Below are 25,626 nucleotides of genomic sequence, written 5' to 3' on the forward strand. Positions count from 1 at the left end.
AACACAAATAAAAATGAATGCCAGTTATCTGTCTTCAATTACAGTGTGTCATGAAAAAGCTCCTTAGAGCAAGTTCTTATCTTTGTTCACTTGTTATTTTCTATTTACCACACTTGAAATGGTAGGCGTTTGCTCTGCTCGTATTTTACATCCCACCCCTTCCCAAATGCTCTCTGCTGTTTCTCCAACCCCCGTGACCCGTCTGTCAAGCCTTGTTCCCATGGCAATTAGTTAAAAACCAATTATCGACCGCTCTTGAATACACGCCTAACAAACTGCTCAGGGAAATGATGTGCCACCACATTCTGAAAACCGCCTCAACAGCTAGGAGAGATTTGTGTGATGGGTTAATAGTAGGATAGTAAAAGTGCTGCGGAGGCGACACTGTTGAGTTCATGTTGGTTTATAGTGCGCTGTGACCCTATTGAACGTTTTATAGTGATGGGTGTCTATCTACATATTCAGCTGAATGGGACAAGGGCCACATAAAGAGGACTAGACAACACAGAACCATAAAAGCCTGGTACAGACTTCAGAAATGACAGACATAGGGAGCAAGTTTGTGTTTGAAATGAAATGTCAGTGTCACAGTGATTCAAACACTGATTCATGGCAAGGCAAGACTAAAAAGCTGAAGGCCACGCTGCACAACCTGTTACATACTTTGCCAGACAAAGTAACAGCGATTGAGTGTCTTTCTATTCTGTGTGTAGGTGACGCGTCTCCTCAAGAATGCGGTTCTCTTCCTCTCGCCGTTCTCTTCAATTTCCCCTCTGGTTGCTTACTTCACTCACACAGCCGAGAAGCAGTCGCTTGAGGAATCTGGAAAACACCAGCGGGGAATGAGAGGAATTTCTGCTTTTCGTTTTTCCTCAACCACCCCCTCACCCCTTGCTCTCTTTAATTTGGATGCCTCTGCGCAGCCGGGCTCTTGAGTTTTCTCTTGTTTCTGAATGCAACCCAACAATAACAACCTCTCATAAACAATGGGGCTTGTTGATTGGGGGGTTGAGAAGGAGAGTGGCCGTTGCTGGCCCGTGCAGGCAGCTTTGCTGGCAGTGGGCCTCGCGAACAGTCCTAAAAGTCCGAAAGTACAGGCTATGTCGAGGACTGTGAAAGATTTAAGGGCAACTTTAAAAATGCACCATCTCTGAAGGACCATAAACACATGCTTTAGTTCTTTCTTAATCTATCTTTCCTCCAAAAGGACTTTGATGGACCAAACTCTAAGCTGGTCAATGTCAGGAAACCACAAAAGTACAGGGAAAAAAATATAGTTTTGGAATTCCCTGCTTTTACAGCACCCATGGACTCGTAAAGGGCGTCTGGATCACATCGAGTAGGATTTTGAACAAGACGGCCATGGAGTTCTGCCCTGTCCTTTCAGCCTATGGGCGAAACGCAGCTCGAGTCACATGCCATTTAAATGGTCGAGCAACAATTAAACCCTGTGTCTGTGACAAGGAAAAGATAATACAGAGTGATGTGTCCTGGAATAACTCTGTCTCTACTATTTCCATTTTGGAAGATGATACCACACATTACTGGACGTTGTCCCTCATCTGCTGAACCGTTTTTATGACTCTCATACCAACTAAATCAAAATAAAATGTCAAAAGAGATAAACAAACCACTGTATTTTATTATAATTTCCTTCAGGCTGCATACCAGAGCAAGGCTTTTGGAAATACAAAAGTTATGCCAAAATATCTAAGATGCACAAACAAAACATTACACAGTCCAGTGCCTTTTGTATCAACAGATTGGCATGGAGCTCCCCCTTGTGGACAAAAGAGAACTAGCAGCACATCATCTACTATTTTTGGAAACTTGGAAGATGGGTGAACTGTGGTAGAAAGTAAACCTTATGCTACTTGTCTCATGTTCATCACACTTCTTACAGATTTTTTTATGTCTGTCATCACAATGCATTACCCATTAAAGCAAATATTATATTAACAAGTCATTTAAAGAAGCATGTTTAATCACTTAACCAAAAAACACATTCTGGAAAGCATTCACTCACGCGCACACTAAGCATTCATCAAAAAGGCATTCTCTGTTCAAAGTCTTCATCAGCAGCAGTGTCTGGAATTAGTGCAGGGTTAGCTGTCATTGTTCATCATTTTCCTGCAGGCTTGAATGGATCAGACCATATCTTCACACCTTTAGGCAAAAAAATAAAACAAAACAGTGTCAGCATGTATGTAACTGCATTGCACCACGGTTAAGGCATTGACTTACACATAACAGAGTGCTCACTGCTCTTACCACACCTGTTTCAACAGTATATGCAATTAAATCAAATTTCCATTTATCATACCTGAATACTTGAGTGTGGCTCACCATATAGAACAAAAAAGTGGGTGCCTATAGGTTTAAATTCAGTAAAACTTTTGTATATTTGGAGGGGAGTGACTATCAAAATTGTCCTTATATTGTAAACCCCATACATCTGGTGCTCCCTCAGTAAAACAAACAAGATATGTTTGTAAGTACTGCGCCAGACAAAAACAAAAAGGAAGCAAAACTGCATTAAGCCAGTCCATCTGTGTAGGATAGACAAATGGTTGAGAGGTCTTTGAAAATTACATTAATATCCCATCAAAGAAAGTCCAATACATTCTGACTGATTGCAAAAATGTTATAAAAATTGTCTTGCTTGCTACTGGTGTATTTATTACAATGTTTTAGTCTACACAACCTTCATCAGGTATAAAATACACCCGTTGTGTAGTCTGAAACATCTACTATGCGCTCTTACCCACAGGTTGAATATCTGCCTGGTTGACTCCTGCCCGGTTCATCTTTTGGACTTCTCCTAGCAAAGAGAGACAGTTTACTCAGAATATTTCAGCGGTCAAAATCAATGTCATGAACAAGATTTTCACATTGCAGCTTTATTGTTCTCTTTAGTCTTTATCCACAATCTGCTGTATGTCCTGACAATATCTTTCCATCTATGCTGGCCAGAACTGGCTCAGACTACAAAGGCTGCCCAAAAGTGGAGTGGCTGTACCAGACATACAGTGAAACCACAACTATTTAGCTAAATTAATTTTCCTGGCATCACTCTGCCTTTGTCTTAGTTGGTTTAACTACATGTTTATGGTTTTGGAAAAGTGGAAAGGAAAACTCTGGGTGTCCAGTTAGAAACTCCTATTGATTTCTTGCAAGTCTAGGTGGACAAGTTGGCCACATTTAGCGAGCTAAACAGTTTAGGTAAAAAGATTGAGAAACTGCCATAAAACAAAGGTTAGCTAACTTAAACTTGTAACGTTACTAACTCTAAACATCCTATTAGCCAGCTAGATAGCTAGCTAGCGAGATAAAACTACTAGCTCTAGCTTAGTTAATTTTTCGCCAAATAAAGCAACACTTAGCTTAGCTGTAGCTGGAAAGAATTAGCACAATGCAAAAATCTTTATGCACCGCAATATACTAAATGACATTGAGCTAGACACTGTAAACTGTCTGACTGTGAAACTGAAATTTTAGGAAAGCTATTAGCCACTTACTGTACTCATCTTTATGCGTGAGAGGGTAGAAAAATATGGGGTAAAAAGCAGCGGCAACAGCCGTTACAAAGCCTCCAAATACCAATGCTATTTTCCTATTTTTTGACATTTTAATGTAACATCGGATGTGACACCCTCACCTCCAAATGTACACAGTGTTTACAGTAATTGTTTCCGGTGTAAAGGTCCTTGCCAAAACCACGCGTTAACAAAAGCGGCGTCAAATTAGTTTGTTTTTTCTGGGCTTCCGTAGTGAATAAAATTTGAGTCACATGCTGCAGCACAACAATAATAAGGAAGTCTGGGGGAAGATTTGAGAAGTTATTTAACGCTTCTCTTCTTTCACGGGCCAAAAAATGCGATTTTTAGTGTTTGTGTTTTTTCTTTGTTGCTGTTTGTCGTATGGCGTGACCGGCGAAAACAAGCCAATTCAAACATATGTAATCCCTCACAGTCACATGGATGTTGGCTGGGTGTACACTATTCAGGTAGGTTTCTGTCACCATATTCTTAATAAGTTGTTAAACTTGACAAGCATATAGTGTACACCATGCTCTTTCCTTTCACCAAATCACTGTTACCCAATTAATGTGGATGAATGTATAGATTTTACATAATGTATAGTGACTATTTTCCATAGGAGAGTATGCATGCTTATGCAGCCAATGTGTACACCAGTGTGACTGAGGAGCTGTCAAAGGCTGAAGACCGCAGGTTCATCGCTGTGGAGCAAGAGTTCTTTCGACTGTGGTGGGATACTGTGGCCACAGACTCCCATAAGAGACAAGTAAGGACACACGATGGGTCAATACTCTGTACTGACATAAAATAGTGCAAGATAGTATGGATAAATCACCTATAAGCTAAATATTCTTAAATGGGTACTCCCGTATTGCACTTTCATAAAGTTTGGGAACTTACAAGAAACAGATTGCTAAAACAGTGGTCAAAATCAATGCAGCGGAGGTGGAGATATCCCGATTTTAGTGCCTGCTTTTACAGGCTGAGTAGTTCTTCTCATGACAAGTGAACTGATCTTCATGTGTAAAATTGTTGGAGTGACCCTTTAAATACACAGTAAATAATAAACATGTTATGGCTTGGTTGGCTTTCTAGGTGCAACAGCTTGTGAAAGAGGGTCGACTTGAGTTCATCATCGGGGGCCAAGTGATGCACGACGAGGCTGTAACAGATCTAGATGATGAGATATTACAAATGACAGGTAGTACAACACATTTCGTGCCAGTTTGTCAGTTTGAAGAAGAGATATGTAGTAGCCTTTGTTTTCTCTTGCTCTGTGTGTCTCTGTGCTGTTTCAGAGGGACACGGTTTCCTCTACGAGACGTTCGGGGTTCGCCCTCAGTTTTCCTGGCAGGTGGATCCATTTGGAGCCTCTGCCACCACGCCGGTCCTCTTTGCCCTGGCTGGGTTCAACGCCCACCTTATATCCCGCATTGACTATGACCTCAAAGACACCATGCAGAAAAACAAGGTATTAGTTGACGCCTCAGTCCAAAAACTACTGCCATCAGTAAAGAGAAGAACATTCACAAATTGTATAAATGTCAGCACAGATCATGTTGACAACCCAAAGAACACATTTATTTTGAGTTGTTCTTATACACTTTCATCAAAAAAGGTACATTGTCATTTAATCTGTATACTTAATTTACTACTTTGAAATTGTACTGAATAGTTACTGCATGTTGTTTATCTATTATTTTGGTACAGAAACTACAGTTTGTATGGAGAGGTTCTCCCTCTTTAAAAGAAAAGCAGCAGATCTTCACTCACACTATGGACCAGTTTAGCTATTGCACCCCATCATACCTGCCTTTCTCCAACAGGTAGTCCACGTTTAGAATCTTTATTGGTTCATGTCATGTTCCCTATTTCTGTAATGAATCACCATCTACTGTAAATTACTAGTAATGTATTAAGAAAGTTGGTAACAGACAGAAGGGCCTTGAACTACTAATTTTAATTTACCATAATTCCATATCCATATTGATAAAATTAGTATAACTGAATAGACAAACAGATTTTTCATTAAAAGCAAACATGTTCTTACATCGCAGCTCTGGTTTCTATTGGAATGGAGTTGCCTTGTTCCCCGATCCCCCTAAAAACGGAGTTTACCCCAACATGAGCCTGCCTGTCAGCAAGGAGACAGTACACGCCTACGCCAAGACTATGGTGGAGAACATCAAGCAGAGGGCTGCATGGTTTAGGACGAACCATGTGCTCTGGCCATGGGTGAGTAAATAGAAACTTGTTATCCTTTTATTCAGAGTCAAAGCCACTGGAGTATTTGTATCCAGGGTCCTGCAATTAAGGGTTTTTTTTTAATTGAAAGTAGTTCCTTTGTTTTAAGTGGATGTTATGTAAGTGTTGGTTGATGGCTGAGAAGCATCAGTTTTTTAATTTTTTTTTTTTCAACATACCCTTACTTGTGTACATGTGTACCTAATTAGTAGATGAACATGTAAATAACATCCCCTGCACTATCCTCCTGTTTCAGGGCTGTGACAAACAGTTCTACAACTCATCTGTCCAGTTCAACAACATGGATCCTCTAATGAAGTACATAAACCAGAACAGCAAAGAGTTTGGGGTGACAGTCCAGTATGCCACTCTTAGTGAATACTTCCAAGCCATCTACCAATCAAATCTTGTCTGGGAGCTCCGTGGGAGTGAAGATTTTCTACCATATTCCACTGGTGTGAATCTGTATCCTAAAACATAATATAAAGAAAATGAGGCACAGTCCAACACACGTTTCTTGTTGATATCATCTACTTTGGCTGATGTGTTTTATTTCCTAGAACCGTACCAGGCATGGACGGGGTTTTACACCTCCAGAAATGTTCTGAAAGGAGTGGCACGACGGGCCAGTTCCCAGCTGCAGGCAGCGGAGACTCTTTTCACCCGGTACCGACTCAGCTTCCCTGACGGACCTGTAGCTAAAGACTGGGCCCTGGACAAACTGAGGGCGCTTCGCTGGGCTGTCTCAGAGGTCATTTGTCAAAATATTTGAGTCCTTTAACAGAAAATAAAGGAAATTAAATATGTTCGTGGTCAAATATGTGATAAAGATGAGAAAAGTATGTGTTTGTCATATAGATATTTGACTTTCAGATGTGTTTCAGATTAACATAAATCATTAGTTTGATTTTAATGCAAAATGTTATTTACTGGTGTGTGTTTTTAGGTTCAGCACCATGATGGCATCACTGGCACCGAGTCTCCCAAGGTGGCAGACATGTACCTGCAGCATCTCATGCAGGCCATGATGGGAGTGGAGGAGCTTCTGGCTGCACTCTTCCTGCTACCCCACAACCTCAACATACCCAGCATCCTCAGCAGGCACTACCACAGAAAAGGTGTGAACATTTTGCAAGTGGACTGTAGCTTACATTAGCATGCTAATGTTGGTGCAGCACTCCCCCTAAAATTACAAATTGTGTTTTATACATTTCTGTTTGTGCATGGATTAAACAAATGAGGCACAACATGCTAATTTGTGAGTTTTAGAGGTACTGGTAGGCAAATGTTTTTTAACTTTGGGGAGAGCCAGGCTAGCTGTTTCCTTTAACAGAAGAGCTGATCAACCTGAAAAATTTCCTTTCAGAATCATTTGTGCTTAAGGCTCAATGCTAACACTAGCTTGAAGATTAGTCAACAAGGGGGCAACATTTGGGCTACTATTTCAATAAATTAATCCTTAATTTCCTTATACCAGGTGTTCATCTGTCTTTGGAGCAACATGTCATCGTTTACAACCCATTAGCATGGAACACCACCACTATAATCAACGTCACTGTAACCTTCCCAACTGCAGCCGTCTTTGATGATGATGGGCAGCCTGTGCCTGCACAGGTAGTGTGTTGTTGTTGTTTTTTTTAATGAAAACTATTGGTAACACACAGCAGTATCTATCTAAAGTTTGCTGACATTAGCCACCATAAGCTCCTGGTCATACCAGACCAAGAAAGGCTGTAGCAGAAAAAACTCTGAGCGCATTGAAATAAGCAAGAGCTTTATTGCTTATGAATTTGTAAGAGAAAAACATGTGGTATGTCTTCATTCAAAGGTTACATAGTCTCTCTTTAAATATTGAATTCTTACAGTATTACTATATGTTACTTGTCAAGAAAATACAGACAGTGGAACATAATTCAAAAAGTTATCAACTGTCCTTCATACTAAATTAACATTTTTATATGTTTTATAGTGACAAATAAGAATGTATACATATTCATTCATGTGTAAATGAATCAGTTTTGCATTTCAGAAACAGAAAATCTCTTTAATATATACTGTAATAATATTTTCCTCTGTCTGTTACAGATCCAGAGGTCAGCACAGTCCAATGTGACCTACGACCTTTTCATCATGGTGGAACTTGGAGGCCTTCAGCACAGGAAATACCTGATTAAGTTGTCGGAGAAGCAATCCTCCGTGAGGTCCAAGAGTGGCTGGACTTATGAAGCTAAAGGGGTTCTGTTTGAGAGACGCAACATCCGGGACTGGACGAACACAGGAAGGAGGCTTCTGCCTGTTCTGAATGAATGTTACAAGCTGATGTTTGACCAGGATACCAATCTACTACACAGCATCACTTATCTGTAAGATTTTAAGCCTTGTTTGCCTCATGTCGCACCCCATGCATATATACTATAAGTAGTATTTGCACTATACATAGGGAGTAGTTAACTTACATATCTGTACATGTTATCACACTAATTCCTCCTGTTTAGATAACACACTGTAATGCTTTAACATTGTTGACTTTAACATTCTGACCTTTGACCTCTCTGTCATCCTCGGCAGTCAAGAAAACAGGAGCGTAAGGATCACTCAGGATTTCTGGGAGTACCATGCAAATGGAGATGTAAAAGCAGGGCCCATCTCTGATAACTACATCTTCAGCGCTAACGGTTCAGCTGTGCGGGCCTACGAGGCTGTGGAAATGGAGATTATCCCTGGGAAGATTGTGACTGAGATCCGGCAGCACTTCTACAGGTGGGTAAAATTAGCCAGTTGTTTTGCTTCTTGCGTCCGTCATGGTTTTATTAGAATCATTTTTCACAATATGAGTGACATTCACTCTTACAATTTGACACGTTCCATCTTCTAGAGAGGAAAGTGATAAAGACTACGCCTACTCCATCACCACCTGTGTCCCAGAATGCTTTGGGAGCAGACTGCCGTGTCACAGGCTGGAGCAGACCTATTCGCTGGGCCCCCTCCGTCTCAACACAGAGGTCATCCTCAGAACCAGCTCCTCCTTGAAGAACAACAGGACCCTGTACACAGATGATAATGGCTATCAGATGATGGAGAGGACATATAGGAAGTTCACTAATAACACTTTGGCAAGAGTAAGACTTTTGATAAACCAAACTTTAGACTGCCAGGGATTTTCATGACTGTCAAATTCTGTAATGAGCCCCAATGCCAGAAAATGTACTGGCATTATTTAAAAAAAAAAAAAAAGAATGACATATGATCTGCATTTTGCAGAACTACTTCCCCATGGTTCGGGCAGCCTACATTGAGGATGACCTCAGCAGACTGGTGCTCGTCAGCGACAGAGCTCACGGTGTGTCCAGCCAAGCCAACGGACAGCTAGAGGTACAAAAAGGCATGCAACACGCACACATATTTCTCAGTTGGTGTCTCCTCACACAGAAACGCATGTTAACATCCCCCCCCCCAGGTCATGCTCCATCGCCGTCTTTGGAACAACTTAGCCTGGAACCTCGGCTACAACCTGACCCTCAACGACAGCTCGGTCGTAAGGCCCACCCTGTGGATGGTGCTGGGCTCCATCAGTGCCACCTCCAAGCTTTACCAGAGGGAGGCAATAGAGCTGCAGCACAGACCTGTCGTCGTACCCATAGACCAACCTCGTGAGTGCTATTATAGTTTTTTGCATAACATTAAAAACTCAATTTGGTGTCACTTTACAGTTGTAATGAGTAAACCTGGGCTACAGCTGAATAATGTAATACCTTATACTTAAATCTCTGCAAAGAAATCCTCTTGCATAGGTGAGAATTCATGGTCAACTACAGAGAAACCTTTCTGGAGCTTTAGAAATGTATTTACTTGTTTAAGGACATCTTTCAGCTGGATGATTGATTACCAAGACGGGCATTTTAAGTACAGGCTCTCTTCACCCTCTTTTAAGAGTCAAGTTTATTTGTGTTGCACAAATATCACTGAGATGCAAAAAAACAAATGGCAAAATAAGGAAAAAGAAATAATATAAACCTTGGGACAGCCAATTCAAAGAGAGATGCCGGAAGCTGGAAGTACAGTAGGATTTGTAGGTGGGAAATGGGCAGAAACATCGAACACATAAAAAAACAAATAATGTTCAATCACAACAAATAGCTTACAAAGAAGCAGTAAGACAAGACAAGACAGGAAATAGGTAAAGCGTTAAATTGAAGTGCATCCTAATATTCGCTCACCAGTGCAAAATACATAACATAAAGGCATAACAGCAGCAGGTATACATGAGTCCCTTGTCCTTCCACTGATTTTCAGCACTAATGGTGCATTTTGACGCCCTTACAACTATATATTTTGTGTTGACTGACCAAACTCCCCAATCTCTTGTACCTGTAGAGAGGCCCTGGCAGGAGAAGGAGCCGAGAGGAAGTTCTCCTATGCGTTCGGTGGTCCTGCCGCCCAACCTCCACCTGCTCAGTCTCAGTATCCCTGGATGGAACTACAGCTCTAATCACGATGTTCACCTCAGCCACATACACTCAGGTGAGCTGTGAGAAATACTGGGCACACGCAAGTCTCATTTTTAGTGGAAATATTGTGATGTTTTTAAGGTCCTTGCTGACTTTTCTTAGGCAATTGATAGACCTTTGTTTTATCCCGGGGATTCAATTCTGAAAAGTGTCATTTTTTTAATGATATACATCTAGGTAAGGATTTGCACTCAGAACCAGACTACGATCGGGTCCTGCTGAGAATCATGCATATCTTCGAGGAGGGAGAAGACCCCGAGCTTTCAAAGCCAGTCACCATAAACTTGAAGGTGTTAATAAAAATACATCTTTCTACATTTCTACACATTAATGTCATAGTATTATGAGGAAAGTAAGAGGAAAGCCTTAAAACAGAATTCACCTAATCTTTTTCTTTTTCAATGGTCATTTCCTGTGTGAACAGGATGTTCTGCAGGGCATAGGGGAAGTAAAAGTGCTGGAGGAGCGTTCTCTCACAGGAACCTGGGATATCACCAGTCTGCAGCGATGGAAGTGGAAGACTGCAGATAACTTAGAAACAAGTGAGAAAGACTTAGTTTTTTGGCACTGGCGTTTAAATACATTTAAATAGACATTAATATGTACATTTTATGAAATACTAGTTTCTGTATCCCTTTTACATGCCTTGTTGTTTGTGTTTTCTCAGACAATGAAAGGTGTTGGAGTTGTGGAGATGAAGCTTTCACTGTGACCATCTCACCCAAAGAGATCAGGACCTTCTTCATTCACTTTGCCTCCAGGAACTTTTAGGCTAAACTGTCTTTTGTCTTCTGTGAAGATAGCCAATCTTCAGACATAATATGACTTTTAAAGATTTGATCCTTTGCTTACACTGTTAATTAATGCTCTTTTTGCACAATATGTTAATATGTTGAGAAGCACTGATGTGTTGATTGGTGTGAGAATTCCCACTTTGTGTCCCTGTTGGCTTTCTCTGAATATTGATTCTTTTTGTCATGTTTGTTCAAATGTCTGATAAATGCAGGCCAACCAATGCCACAGTAAAGTTTGTCTTATATTGGTGATTTGTATTAAATTATGGATGAGAAATCCAAACACGGTGGCCCATTCATTCCAGAGAAAGCTGCTCAAAAGTCTCTTCTACCATGGATGCCTTTAACACATTTGCTTCAGTGTCTGTAAAGAATCTTAAAGTCTGTTTTGTGTATGACCTGTAGCCGGTTATTACAGAGGAGATGGTGCATTTTAGCCATTGCTGCAGGCAAGCTAAGGCTGGCTGACGCCCACAAACGAAAAGTCACAGACAAAGAGAAATATAAGCATTGTAAACAGTCTTCAAATCCCTGAACAAGAGAAATTATTTAATTTATCAGTACACGGAAAGGTGGAAAAAGCTTCTACTAACTTCATAGTTTATTTGCTTGTCAAATCCAGGTAATCCAGGTTTTGTTTGTTGCTTACAGCTGTTTGTACTGTAGGATTCTTTCTTTTGAGTTTATCAAATACCTGTAGCTATCATACAGCAGAATGACAAGTGTATCTCCAAAGTGAGAGAGGCAACATGGCGCAGCAGTGACTTCATTAACATTTTTATTTTACTGTTAGTAAAGGTCTGATCCGTTTACTCTGGAAAGAAAAAAATATGTTTTCTGTCCTGTCTGTTATTACGGGCATTTTTCAGTTTTGTTGCTTAAATTCAAAGTCTCACAGTATGTGCAGTAGCATTATTGTGCGCATGGATGCGTTCACATATACAGGACTCAACCTCTATAATCGTTACAGTAAAAAACTAAATATAACAATGAAAACACATTTTCTTGGACCATAAATCACGATAGATAAACCTATTATCACACATGACAGGAATTTCAGTGTTTAGAAAATCATAAATTCAACTATTAAAAACAGCATATTCACGGTGATGTATAGTAATTATTTGGGGTATTGTGTTGTGGGACTTCATGCTTAACCTTTCCCCTTCAAAAACACCGTGGCCTCTCCTCCCGGGCTATTTAAAGGGTCAATTCACTCAGATTATGATTAAAATGACTATTTTCTCAATAGCCTCTAGTGGTATCAGTCCATCATTTGAGGTGCTCACAGCATTTAAATAAATCATTTAATATTCAACATAGCTTTCCAGAATCAGTGCCCAATACAATAGAAGTGAATAGATAATCCACATAACTAACTGTCTACAATTGTCATGGGAATATTTTCTACTGAAGAAATAGTCCCTATGAAAACAGAAATTTTCACCTCCATTGTATTGGGTTTGAGGCAGAAATCTCAGAGACAGATATATTGCCTGACATTGGTTTACCTCCGCTAACATACATTTTAAACCCCACCACCGCCAAAAAACAAAACTAAAACAAAACTTGAAAACCCTGGAAACGGGGGGAAAGGTAGCCTGGCTTTTTCCAAATGGTTTTGAAAATCTGCCTACCAGCACTTCTAAAGCTCAATAATAAAAGCAAGAGGTTGTGGTTTTACAGGGAGTTAAGTCCCCAACACTTATGCTAACACTTTATGTCTTTATGCTAAGCTAAAATAATCACCGCCTTGCCCTAGCTTAGCTAATTCTTAACAGACAGAGAGTAGTATCGCTCTTCTCATCCTACTCTCGGCAAGAAAGAGAATAAGTGTATTTCCCAAAATGCTAGACTACTGCTTTAAATACAGAGGCCCAAGAAGTAGCTACAGTCTAATGTCAGAGTCAGCACATGACTCTGGGGCCAAAAATAAAGACTCATGTTTAGTCTAGAAAGCTAAACCATATATTTAATATTATCATGGCAATATCTGCACATTTCAGTTATATGGCCAGTGATATTTTTGCCTCAACAAAGTGAAACTGTATCATGTTTGTTGTCACATTGCAGCTTTAAAAGATAGTCTGCCAACATGGCCGCTAGGGGCTTCCGCATCCCCATTATCAAACCAACTTCATGCTGCAACAGTGAATATCGAAAAGGCAACACCCGAGCAGAACAAAACCTCGCGCTGTCTGTGTACCACCGCAGCAGCTAACCAGATAAAGAAGTCGTATTAAACAGCACAATGTAAGGTTTTAGTGTTAGCCTATAACACGTCATGATCGCCTGTGTAGCAGCCGACGTTGTCTGCAATTCGGTGCAAGATGAGCAGTGTAAGTTGTTTCCCTCATAATGTGCTGTTTTCTCAGCTGCAGGATTTTGAATTAGGAATCGGAATCGAAAGATTGTGTTTGAAGCGAGTCGGCCTCATGCATTTTGTTGCATGTAATGGCACGCTTTACACTCCATCTCTGCATTATCCCTTATTTTGCATCGCTTAATATAACTAGTTAAGTCTTTATTGTCGATAGAGATGCGGGATGCTGCGAGGAGGCGTTGCATGTGTTGCTAGGATACTAGACTGGGAGGGGGCTGATGGGGCTCCCTAAGGTGCTGGAGGATTTTAGGTCAGGATTGAGGACGATTTAGCTGTAATGCTTTTTTAAATTGTTTTTTATCTTACATGAATATCTTCCCACCCTGACTACGTGTAAATAGAAAAGAGAGAGGGAGCAGAGGAGGAAACTGCAGCACTTTCTAAGTGACCTGGCTTTACTTGGGTCATTACAGGTCAGTGAATGCACATCCAGAGAAGATTAAACACACACATTTAAGAGTCACACTGTTTCTTGCAAATAATCTTGTTTCTGTTACAGGGATTTAAATACTTCCAGCCTTGGCTCAGAGGGAAAGAAGAGTTGCTGCTGACAGTTGTTAATGAGGATCTGGTTAGTTTCTGTACAGACAGAAAAACACATTCAGTACATCTTAATAAACACACAGCTTAGGAGCCAAAGAAACTGAATGAATACTACACATTTTCGGCAAAAAGTGTGCTAGAAAATAAACAAAGTCCTTGGATTTATGAACTATAATACTATGCACAGAATGCTGCTTGGTTTGACTGACTGAGTGACTGCAGGAATGACCCTGTCCTGTCCCGCAGGGTTGGCGTTCCCCAGGTTTTGTGGTGTCCAGAGCCTCCTCCTATGCCTCCACCAGCAGCTGTAACAGCAGTGATGTCTCCCCCAGCAGCAGCTCCCCCAGCCTGGACAGCCGGAGCAGCTCTCCCCTGCCTGGGGAGCCCCCGGGCCCACGAGACCCCCAGTCACAGCACACACACACCAAGCCGCAGCAGCCACAGACTGCCAGGTGACTGATGCCACTTTGTGTGACTGCAAATAGCAACATGTATGTACTGTATATGTGTTTAGTTTCAGGGAAGCTCTTGATGTTTGTGACATTTTCAAATGTATTAAGTTATCTCATATTTGTGATGTTTTCATATCTGAAATTGGGCAGCAGCTTTATGAAGTAGCATGCTGGCATCCACTGTTGCATCACTTCCTGTTAGTGCTGTACAAAACAAATCAAAATAGTATGTTTTTATTGATGTGAGCTGTGGCTTTTTTTTTTTTTTTACATTGACTGTAAAGTGAAAATATGATAAGATAAGCCTTTATTGATCCCCAGAGGGGAAATTCAGTTGTTGCAGCAGCACAAGGACAGAAATAAGTACAGAGAAATAGAGAAAGTAAATAATAAATAATAAAAGGTATATAAAACTAAAATAAGAACAGAAGTAAAAACTATACAAGAGCCATTCAAGACAAAATTACAAGGAAAAGTGTCAGTGGTGTGATTAATAGCAGCAAGTCAGCAAGTCCACTATATGTAAATAGCTACACCAGACTAATATACAACTAAGGAATGATATTGATTGTTTGTCTGTATTTATATAGAAATATAATATATATTGTAATAGACAGCATAACATAATATAGTACAGTATAATATAGTATGAAATATAAGATATAGAATAAGGTGAAATGTAGTAATATAGTATAACATAATATATGGTATAGTACAGCAATATAACATAAAATATCAAATGTAATATAGTATAGTATAATAAATATAGTATAATATATAACAAAATATATAAATCAGTCCAACAGAGAGACAATGGAGAGGGAGGGTAGTGTGTCCCGAGTGTAGTGTCCGCAGACACTGTGGAAACTGGGTGCGTGTGTGTGTTGTATGTGTGTTTGTGGTTTGGAGAGGGACAGGCATCCTGGTCAAAGTGACTGGCATAGTCTATTAGCATATAAAATGATGAGCAAGCCACTATCATGACGCCTTGATGCAGTAATTATGCAGCCTAGAATTAGCTAACATTGCCCAGCTGGTGTGACAAGCAGAATGGTTCCACTCGGTCACTATAGTGCTGAAGATCAATCAGTCAATCGACAGCTGTTTTAATAATCGATTCATAGTTTAAAGATTTGGTCAAGCAAGAAAGCCAAACATTTGGTGATTGCAGATTATCATTTGCTGATTTTCTCAATTTCATATCATTGTAATGTGTTTTATAATGTCCATTCTTCACATGTATTTCTATGGGACACACAGATGTAACCCTGCAACATACTTGTGACAGCTCTCCAGGGCCATCAAACTCATGTGATAAACTTATAATGTCTTGCGTGCGGATACTTTAGTGTCCTCAGGGACCCCAGCAGTGAGGAGCACCTTCTCCCAGCCTCTCCCAGTGAAAGAGAGATAGCAGTGCCTGTAAGTGCTTAAGCCAGTCTTACTTTTTTCCAAAGCCAAGTGTCTGACAGTGAGACACGTTTTTCAGAAAGCCAGTCCTGTTCCACCTCTAACCCCACACTCACAGCCTTCACTTTGCCCCTCAACAGGAGGTGAATTGCACTCTGTTTTTACTGGCCGGCTACGTCAAGTACGGACGCCCCTACGCCTGGATACGCTCCAATCACGAGCGCCTGGTCAACATTGGAGGCACAGATTCGATGGTCAAGGACACGCCCATGAAACTCAAGTCCATCGCAGACTGGCAGACACGAGGTATGGAAACAATGTGAGGAATACAAACAGGAGAAAGTTATTGTTTCACTGCACTGATTCAATAATTACACCATTTTCCATGAGCTAAATCAGACACAGATGTCTTTGCTTGAGTTTAACCTTCTTAGAGACTACTGTGTGCTGTGGATTGGGTTTGTGGAAATAGCTCTAGGTGGTTGAAAAAATGTCTATACACTGCCAGACTTATACAAATGTTTATTACAAGTTCAGAAAAATGTTTTTCTGTCTTGATGTCGCCTTGTGTTATTTTTTTTTTTTCCAGGTATTCATGTGTGGGACGTCGTCAGTGAGCTGGTGTGCCTGTGCACCGTTCCCTCTCCTTCCAACCCTTTCGCCCTGGACATGCGTTACATCAAAAGTCTTCCCCTGCCTGACCTCTTCCTCGTCACAGGCGCTCTCCTCAACTTCCTGGAGATGTACGTGGTTTACGGAAACCGGGACGAGTTGCACTATGACAAAGGTAGGAGTTTTTTTAATTTTATGGTTTCACAGACTGCTACTTGTCAAGATTTTGTCCCACAGAAAGTTATAGAGAAAGACTTGTGGTGATTTTAATGCACTATTATTATTGAAGCCAGCAGGTGATGCTGTTTAGCTACATGACAAAGGGATGAGCCTTGCAGCCTAGCCTTTCTCCCAATCTGCACTTTGAATTTTAAGGCATCAATGAACGTTTTTGATGATCTCCTCTCCTTCCAGTGGTAGAGGAGGTGAGGCCTCTGAGGCGTCTCCATGTCCATTCCCTGCTGGAGTTGCAGCGACACAGAGAGAGCTCCAGATTGGCCAGCAGTCCCACGGCGCAGGACTCTTCTGGAGAAGAGTGACTATGATTGTTCGTATATGATCCACATGAAAATGAGATATCCTCTGTGCACTTTTACTGACTTCTTGTAGAAAAAGAAATAGAGACAGCAAATAGGTTCAAATGTGATAAATCTCATCTGACATACTGTATTTAGGTTATTCGTTTTATTTTAATGATTTTTTCTGTGTTGTGGTGTTTAGAAGTTTTGTAAGAACACATTTGCAAAGTGTACCCGTGTGTAAAACTCGACTCATGATGAGTGTTTATGTAACCTGTACGCATGAAATGTCTGAAGAGAGCGCTTGTCACAGCACTCGTATTGTGTACACATTGTACAAACGTATTTGTTTCAAGGCTACACTGTCCAGCTAGAACTGTATCTACATCTTCAGTTGGAAGGTAGTCACATGTACCACAAGTGAGTTGAGTGAGTTTTTGAAAACACTGGAGAAATAACCCTGGGAAATAAATCGCGTGACTGAGATTAAACATCCCAGGACCTTTCTGAATGTCTTGCCCTGCCACCCCCCAAACCGTTCAATCCCGCTCTCTCACTCACACACACACACACACACACACACACAGGAATTCTGTTTTTCTTCAGGCCAAATATAACATTTTAAATGTTTAGTTTTCAAGCCTGGAAACAGGATCATTTAACAGGGTCAAAAGCTGCAGAAGTTAAAGCTGGTTAAATATTTGTCCTCTTCAAAGTTACAGCAGTGTGAGAACATGTATAGACACAAACAAATGTTGTATAAAAAGTTTTAATATTTCATAAAATACATATTTAATTGAATATGTACAATGACAAAACAGTACATTGATAAAATATGCCTTAAAGCAAGCACTTTAGCCCCTTTTCTGAGATTGGGGCTGTGCCGTTTGTAACTGAAGATACATCACGAGTACAAAATGTTAAAATTAACTGATAAAAAACCTGCCAGTCAAAAAATACCTTTCCTGTTAAAAAAAAAAAAAAGGCAACATTTCTAGCTTAGTTTTGGTCAGAAAACAAAATGACAAGTGAGTGGTAGCCTCAGGGTGTACCACTAATCCTCAAGTCTCTCATTTGTAAACGTTAAGACAGAAATCATGAGAGCATGTTATGCAATACTGCACATATCAGCGCGTATAACCGTCACTGTAACTGAAATAGTTAGGGCACCTTTTATGGCTTTGGTAAGTCGAGGGCTCAGAGTTAAAAGCACGTTGTAGCATCTACTGACGAGGCTGCTCAGTATGCAAAGTCATGGTTGGACATGGAGACGAATTTGGGGCTTTTAAAGAAGATTCTCCATCTCAAATTTCCCCAACTGGAATGCAGGTGCATGGCCACACATTCCACAAAGAGGCTCCACACGTGAACACAGCGTTCCCAGTGTTCGGACACAAACACGCCCTGCAAGTCACGGCAGAGTGTGTTTTTCCACATAAATGCAAATAATTAATCGCAGTGGACAGTTGGGATCTGTTTTTGTTTTGCAGGATGCTGCGTGAAGGGAGGATTTTGTTTACCCTGCAGGTTTTGCAAGGGTTTATCCCCCCCTCCCCTCCCATATCATTGTTGGTCAGGTCTGATTTCTTGACTAGGAATTAAACTGATGTGTTTGCATGTCAAATTTTACAGTTGGAAATTTAGAAAGTGCTCAGAAATGACATACTGCAAATAACTGCATTCATGTGCATTAGAGACTATAAATCAGTTTTACTTTGTTTGTATAACATGCCTGCATTTTTCCTCTGTAATCTTGCCCAAAACTCTCACAGCGTATATTAAAAGTGTGGTTTTGTCCATCCACTTCATAAATAAAGAAGAGAAACATGCTTGCTAGTGCCACAGGGTTAAAAATAAAATAAATTCATCATGACCTGTCACATGTCAGTTAAATTAAAAAATTTTAAAAATTTAAAAAAAAGAAAAAAGAAAGTCAGCCTTCCGAAAAAAAAAAAAAAAAACAACAAGACTCTCGTTGTCTTTTTCCAGTTTTTGGTTGTCATCTGTGGATCATTTGGGCAACAGCTGGTATCATTGTTGGTTTAATTGTCTCTTTCCAACAGACCAAACTCTTCAGTGGCAAGTAAACTACTTAAAAACAAACAAGCCAACCAGAAAAGAGCTATGGAAATCTAGCAGTCCGGTCCTCAAATGGCTTGCAGCCAGTCACAAGTCCTCACATAGCTGTTGACAGGTGAACAAAGGCAGCTGTCAACAGCATTTTGTGCTCAATTGGACGGCACTCTTGCAAAAGTCAGACAACTTTTGCTGCGTCAAAAACCTTCAAGTCCATCCTCTCACAAGTAGAGTCCTCACATGTCCAAATGTGGACTTTACCACTTCCCGGTTTCATACCCTTTGTCCTTTCCCTCTGTCTTGTAATCACTCCCTCCCTCCCGTCAGTGCAGTCATCCTTGAGGTTGTCGTCAGGTTAATGTGGTCCCGTGTTTGAAGGATTCAAGCCGGGGTTCAGTTCCAGCTGTCAGAGGCAGATCCTCTTCTGCTAATGCCCCTGAGGGGGCTGCGAGACACTGAGCCCCTCTTCTTCCAGCGAACTAAAAACACAAAGAGTCAGGGATGTTAGCTTGGCAGGTGCAACTGAAAAGTGAACATTGGTGTTTAAATGTTAATGATGAACATCTAACCAGCCCCAATAGTTTGTCAACCTTGATTCTAAAGTGTCCTAGTGAGGCTATTCATTTACTACTACCTACATCAGCCCTTGGTTTTCATTACTTTCACTAAATGTGCTTGCTTGAGTGGAACCTTTAGAAATCTTATCTTTCTAAACCACTTGGAGAGCAACAGAGGAGAGTATGATAAGGGCAATGAATCAGGGAAATGGTTTTTTATCGTAAACCATAAAAAGGGCCTTTAGGTTTAGAAAAACTATTCTGCCCTACAAAAGGCAAAATGCCGTAGCTACATATTTGATCAAAATTGAGCCAAGACAAGAATCTGACTTTTTGACATCTGTTAAAAAAATATCAAACTTATTTTGTCATAAAAATGGGTAAAGAAACAGCATGTGAAAATTGCTGAACTAGAAAACAGTTAAAAACCAAACTGCAGTGACTGCACTCCCCCAAGTTCAGGCTAGCTGGGAAGATAGCCTTAGCTAAAACTAATTTTGTTTCCTCTAACTGAAAAATGCTCCAACTTCTTAGTAATTGAGATTATTATACCACAAAAATAAGGCAGTAAATCTAATAACGGAGGAAAAAAGTAACACCAGATTAACTAGTCCTGCTAAATAAGGTAATTAGCCTAGCTTAGCAGAGTAGCAGCAACTGCCACCCCTGCAGCCTCTGACTCTGGTGGAATTCACATGATTTGATGTGGTCAAGCTACATTTAATGAAATACATTTAAATACTGGATTTAAAGATGTATTTATTAAACTAGCTCATTGGTTCAAATAGACAAGAAAGCTAAACAAGACGATAGAGTGCAGTATCTAAATGTTTTTGTAAAGTCTGACTGATTAATAATCATCATAAAAATGCATTCAAATATGATTTTACAACTTATAATCTGTCACAGTTTGGCTAAGAGCCTTCAAACTTCAACGTCAGTGTTTCTGTAGTTACTGCTCTCTGCCTTGATAAGGCAGTATTGTCACCTCACCTTTTCCCAGACTGGCAGGCAGCGTGGAGCTCTTCGTGTTGGCAGGAGAGTTGGATGACTCCTCCACTTGTTTCCCCTTCACCTCTCCTGGCTGCAGCGTGGCCGAACCGTCCTGCTGCCAGTCGCTCAGCGCCCGCTGGAAAGAATGTGCCAGACAAGCCGTCATGTCTCGTGCGCGCTCTGCCCGGCTGCACCAGAACACCCGACACTGCAGCTGCTGCCCCTGATGTTTGCAGATGTACAGGAAGACATTGGGCCGCTTGGCATCCGCAGCACAATACGCAATGTCCTGCAGGTACGTCTTAGTGAGCTGCCGACCTGTACTCAGTTCCTTGACCTCGACGTATCTCGGGCGCACCACCAGGGCGTGATCTTTGCTCAGTTTCTTCCCATTAGCAATACCTTCTAGCAAGTGGCTAATAGCGTCCTGTGCCTGCTCTCGATCCAGAGAGAAGATTTTCTCCGTGCCCAGGTAGTGGACCTTGAAGAGAGGGTCACCGTGGGATAAAGACTCTGTGCGGTCGCGCCGAAAGCGGCGACGTAGTGCAGCAGGAGAGTTCTTAAGAGTCTGCATGAGGTGAAATGTGCTGAGGGACATTGTACGTTTCAGGCTGGGTTTGGAGGAAATTTTAGCTGAGGTGTATCTGCCAGTGGTCAGCTGGTCCTCTTCAGAGCCTCTCCCACTCTTCCACCTTTCTTCTATAAATGGAGCGTAGTTGCATCCACTGCTTTTATCTGAAATGAGGCAGACAGTGACGTTAGCAGATCCATTGCAAAGACACATAAATAATTGAGCAAGACAGATGCTTAATCTTTGTTCAGGAGTTAAATAAGGTAAAGGAGAGGGTACATCCTGGAAAGGGATTGTTTTGACACTGAGGATTTTCTTAGATATGAAGCAAATCTTCAGTTGTTACGGTTTTAGTGCAATCTCATGCTTTCAGCTCCTTAATGAGGAAAAAAAACAAAACAAAAAAACAGTGCAGTCAGCACAACTTGTGCCGCAGCGTGGAAAAACAAATGCTACCAAACAGGATCAGTTACAGAGGTGACGCATTCAGTGAGGAATATTCATTCACCACAGACACCAGCCATTAAATATTTACAGGTCAGGTTTGACAGCAGTGAATCCATAAGAAACGTACAAACACACTGACGAACAGGAAATGTGCCAAAATAAAAAGGAAGGTTGCTTTGTGACACAAAAAGGTAATCACAGGTACAAATCCTTCTTTAAACTCACGCCAAGTATTACAAACACTTGTATCACCATACTATTAGTTACTGGAGTATTTAAAGGCTTCTGTGACCTTGTTAATTCAAGTCTTATGCAACCTCCACATCTGGCCTCCCATTGTCTCCCATCCTCCAGACCCACAGAACTGCCTGTTCTCCATTGTGTTAATCTTTATTTTTTCCCCTCTCTCTTTTCTTGACCATTCTTTCAACATCCTAGCTCCGTCCTCAGAAGTGAGCTGCAGAGAGAACCACCGACTGTTCCAAGGTGGTGGCCATTGTTAGTCAAGCCTCCTGTGCAGGAAACAGCTTTGCATCCACCCACCCTAAATATTTCTCCTACAAACAATGACATGCTTTTGCGAGTGTGTCACATCACAGAAGGGATGCAAGTTGACCTAAAGCCTAAGCCGACCCAGGACATGCACACATACAGTTACACGTGTGGATTACAACCATGTACACATACTGACAGACACACACACACACACAGCTTTCACTTGGAAACACACACACACACAGAGATATCTACCTATTTTGCATTAAACCAAGGCTACTGTACAACACTGGTTTTCCCTGTCACTGAGCACAAGGCTAAGCTCAATAATCAAATAAATACGATCCAAATTTACATCCAGATCATGTGCATTAAAGTAACTTCATGTGATCAACAACTATCTTTCAGTTTTCTGATCTGTGCAAAGAGCTTGTCACATCCTAACAGTTAATCCTGTTGTTGGAAAGCGCCTTTGGAAATGGCCAGAACATTTCTGCTCATACCTTAAACAAGTCTGTAGAACAGTTAAACATCACATGGAGAGATTCGTGCCCCAAACTTCATTCTAAATATATGGCAAAAAAAATACAGTGCAGAAGTCAACTAAGGGGTTATATTAAAAATCCATTCTTCATTTCAGGCTGCACCCAACAAAGCAGAACTTATTTAGATGAAACATACATGAAAGGAGTTTGGCTCACCTGATCTAAAAAGCAATTGATGGAGCAATGGCAAACAATCTTTAAAAACATTTTCTTCAAGTCATATTCGCCTTATGCCGAATTAAAAAGCAGAGCCTAGTGAATACTCAAACAACTCAAAAATATGTTGTGCGACGTATATTCTCAGGAAAAAGCGATATAACTTTAAATTGGCAGACTTTAGAATGTGGTTCGCCGAGCCCCGGAGCGTCCCGCAAGACGCCACACTTCGGGGCAAAAATAACTGCCACCAATCGGAATTCAAAATATTCTTATTTACTTTTCCAAAATTAGTCTTACCTGGCCACAGTTTCATGCAAACAACGTCCTCGTGCGCCACAGGTGAACCGCAGAGTCCCGTGATGTTTTTAAACACACCGGCCAGGTGGAGGTCTGCTATACAGCACGTTTACACAAAACCAGTTTGACTGTCAATTAATATAAAAAAAATACATCAATTAACCGTCCGGTATCGACAAACGTCGGTCATCCGATTCTCTCTATCTGGCTAAACTTTCAGTTTTTTCACCGTGAGCTCAGTGTTCCTCGTGCGCACATAAGCGACTTTGAGACGTATGCAGATGGAGACAGCGTATGTAGGCTGCTGCCTGAATCATGCTCTCCTTTTCTCTGCTCTCTGTATGAAATGAGTGACTCAGAGAGCTCGTGGGAAGACCGTTTTAAACAGCGTGGGCGCGAGCTCGTCACACACGTGGACGAGCACATGCGTCTGGGCAATGAGGAGGAGGAAGTCTGTGGGGGGAAGTAGGGATGATTTATAAGAGAAGAGGGATTTACAGTACATGGAAGGGTGGATAACAATTGACCAACATTTAGCATTGATGTTTTAAGGAAAATTTATGGCATACCTATGGAGTCATATTATTATCATACCTCACAAATTTAGGCTACATACATATTTAACATAGTTACATAGTTTTTTCCAGTTTATGTCTCCTTAAGTGTCTTGATTGTTAAAATCCTCTCATTTCACACTTTGTGACAGTATCATATACTGTAAATTCTATATCAGCTCTTTGAAACATTGAAACAAATGATGTTTACACTGAGTGAAACATTCAAACCCAAGACTTCATAGTATTTATGGGTCATTAAATGGAAATATTCTAGGTGTCTTGTGCAGCATTTTATACAAATTTCCCCCAGAATTCAGCCTGGCATATTTGGTATTTTTGGAATCTTTGGGATCTCCACCAGAATTTAAAATAAAGTAAAATGTAGGTTTAAACAATGTTACGTATTGTAATGACTGGCCTACCAGCAGGCCACTGCTTGTTAAGGTGTTAAAACATACATTTGTACAAAATATAATTGAGTCTTTGCCTTATCACCTTTTATTAACCAAAAAGCAGAAAAAAAACGGTGATATCAAAAGTATACAGTGATATAAAACTGAGAGAAGCAGCAAATCCTTATATTTGAAATGTTGATTTGTTGTTAATTTTCTGTCAATCAATCAACTGATTAATATTTATATTTATATCATTTCAGCACTAACTGAAGGGCTTTGTTTAAATGAATTTTGATAAAATGTTATAATTTCGCATTAGCATGACTAATGAAAATGTTTAAAATTTAGGCTATTTGTGACTATATTTTGTTGTCATCATTTCATAAGCCCATGACACTATGTTCTACCAACTGAAAGTTTCACGTTACTTTCTACGTGTATAACACAAGCCTGAGGAAACAACTGAAACCCACTACCTTTCATTACCATCACACTGCGTCACAGCCCCTCTCTAATGGGGATCACTGGCCTCACTGGTCCTGCTTCAAGTGTTTATTCTGGGGGCATTTTGAACAGTGGCAGAGGGAAAACCTTAAACGGTTCCATGTGTGTATGCGTCTGTGCATCTGTATGTGTGTGTGTGTGTGTGTGTGTGTGTGTGTGTGTGTGGCTGGGTGTGCCTGATGTGGAGAAACAGTAGGGCCCCTGTTTCTTCTGGGTTTGGCCCAACAACAGTTAAGTTCTGAACGTCACACTTGCCTCAGTGCCTAGCAGGACACACTGGAACTATTCTTGGGGTACCGGTGACATAATGGAGCATCTCAGACAGGCACCCACCCTCCCTACGGATCTCACAGCAAGAACAGAGTCAGCATCCAAACTGTGGCATAGGCATGAGTGCAGCTGCAGTTCTTGTTTTGACATGTTGCATTGGAGTATTTGGTGCTCCCATTGAGTGAACCATTCATATACCCATCATGAGGTCTTATTGCCCACTTGACTGATAAAGATTGTAGGGGTCATATCACTGTTGAGACAGAAGTAGAGTATAGAAGTGCTTAAAACTCACTGTTTATTAAAAGCAATCAGCAATGTACCTTGTATTCTAGCCCTATTTGGTATTTTTAGTCATGTTAACATTACTCAATGTTTGTCCACAACTATTGGATGGATTGCTGTGAAATTTTGTACAGACACTCATGGTCCCCAGAGGATGAATCCTACTTACTTTGGTGATTCCCTGACTTTTCCTCTAGTGCCACCATGAGGTTGACATTTATGGTACAGAGTGAAATATCAACAACTATCAGATAGATTGCCATGACATTTTCTTTTTTCCCCATGAAACTTTTCACGTATTCAGTGAAATATCAACATCAACTTGAAGGTTTTGCACCAAATTTTGTACAGATATTTATGGTTCCCAGACAATGTATTTGAATGATTTTGGTGATCCTATGACTTTTCCTGTAGTGTCACCATGAGGTTGACATTTTTGTTTTTCAGTGAAAAGTCTCAACAGCTATTAGAT

General features: G+C 40.7%; 4 protein-coding genes across 4 annotated transcripts; 2 read left to right on the forward strand and 2 right to left on the reverse strand.

Annotated features, from left to right (window-relative positions):
• Positions 1 to 1,622: 1,622 nt before the first annotated feature.
• smim20 (small integral membrane protein 20) lies at positions 1,623 to 3,741 on the reverse strand. The gene is made up of 3 exons (XM_044184732.1): positions 3,519 to 3,741; positions 2,765 to 2,821; positions 1,623 to 2,166 (listed from the first exon to the last, which is right to left on the reverse strand). The coding sequence occupies exons 1-3, from the start codon at positions 3,625 to 3,627 to the stop codon at positions 2,123 to 2,125; spliced, it is 210 nt and encodes a 69-aa protein (XP_044040667.1). The 5' UTR covers positions 3,628 to 3,741; the 3' UTR covers positions 1,623 to 2,122.
• An 11-nt stretch (positions 3,742 to 3,752) lies between these two features.
• man2b2 (mannosidase, alpha, class 2B, member 2) lies at positions 3,753 to 11,368 on the forward strand. The gene is made up of 19 exons (XM_044184731.1): positions 3,753 to 4,006; positions 4,159 to 4,305; positions 4,635 to 4,740; positions 4,838 to 5,010; positions 5,250 to 5,365; positions 5,597 to 5,774; positions 6,040 to 6,238; positions 6,344 to 6,534; positions 6,730 to 6,901; positions 7,261 to 7,397; positions 7,869 to 8,146; positions 8,352 to 8,543; positions 8,659 to 8,902; positions 9,045 to 9,155; positions 9,241 to 9,433; positions 10,158 to 10,304; positions 10,469 to 10,581; positions 10,716 to 10,833; positions 10,959 to 11,368. The coding sequence occupies exons 1-19, from the start codon at positions 3,875 to 3,877 to the stop codon at positions 11,060 to 11,062; spliced, it is 3,051 nt and encodes a 1,016-aa protein (XP_044040666.1). The 5' UTR covers positions 3,753 to 3,874; the 3' UTR covers positions 11,063 to 11,368.
• Positions 11,369 to 13,217: 1,849 nt separating this feature from the next.
• Positions 13,218 to 18,876, forward strand: si:dkey-19b23.7. The gene is made up of 8 exons (XM_044184713.1): positions 13,218 to 13,424; positions 13,810 to 13,881; positions 13,968 to 14,039; positions 14,258 to 14,463; positions 15,813 to 15,885; positions 16,014 to 16,179; positions 16,463 to 16,660; positions 16,900 to 18,876. The coding sequence occupies exons 1-8, from the start codon at positions 13,416 to 13,418 to the stop codon at positions 17,022 to 17,024; spliced, it is 921 nt and encodes a 306-aa protein (XP_044040648.1). The 5' UTR covers positions 13,218 to 13,415; the 3' UTR covers positions 17,025 to 18,876.
• Positions 17,757 to 23,545, reverse strand: si:dkey-19b23.8 (protein FAM43B). Its single transcript, XM_044184714.1, has 3 exons — positions 23,144 to 23,545; positions 20,630 to 21,364; positions 17,757 to 19,558 (listed from the first exon to the last, which is right to left on the reverse strand). The coding sequence occupies exons 1-3, from the start codon at positions 23,157 to 23,159 to the stop codon at positions 19,473 to 19,475; spliced, it is 837 nt and encodes a 278-aa protein (XP_044040649.1). The 5' UTR covers positions 23,160 to 23,545; the 3' UTR covers positions 17,757 to 19,472.
• Positions 23,546 to 25,626: the final 2,081 nt, after the last annotated feature.

This window comes from Siniperca chuatsi, linkage group LG22, assembly GCF_020085105.1.
Source record: "Siniperca chuatsi isolate FFG_IHB_CAS linkage group LG22, ASM2008510v1, whole genome shotgun sequence".
Lineage (NCBI taxonomy): Eukaryota > Metazoa > Chordata > Actinopteri > Centrarchiformes > Sinipercidae > Siniperca > Siniperca chuatsi.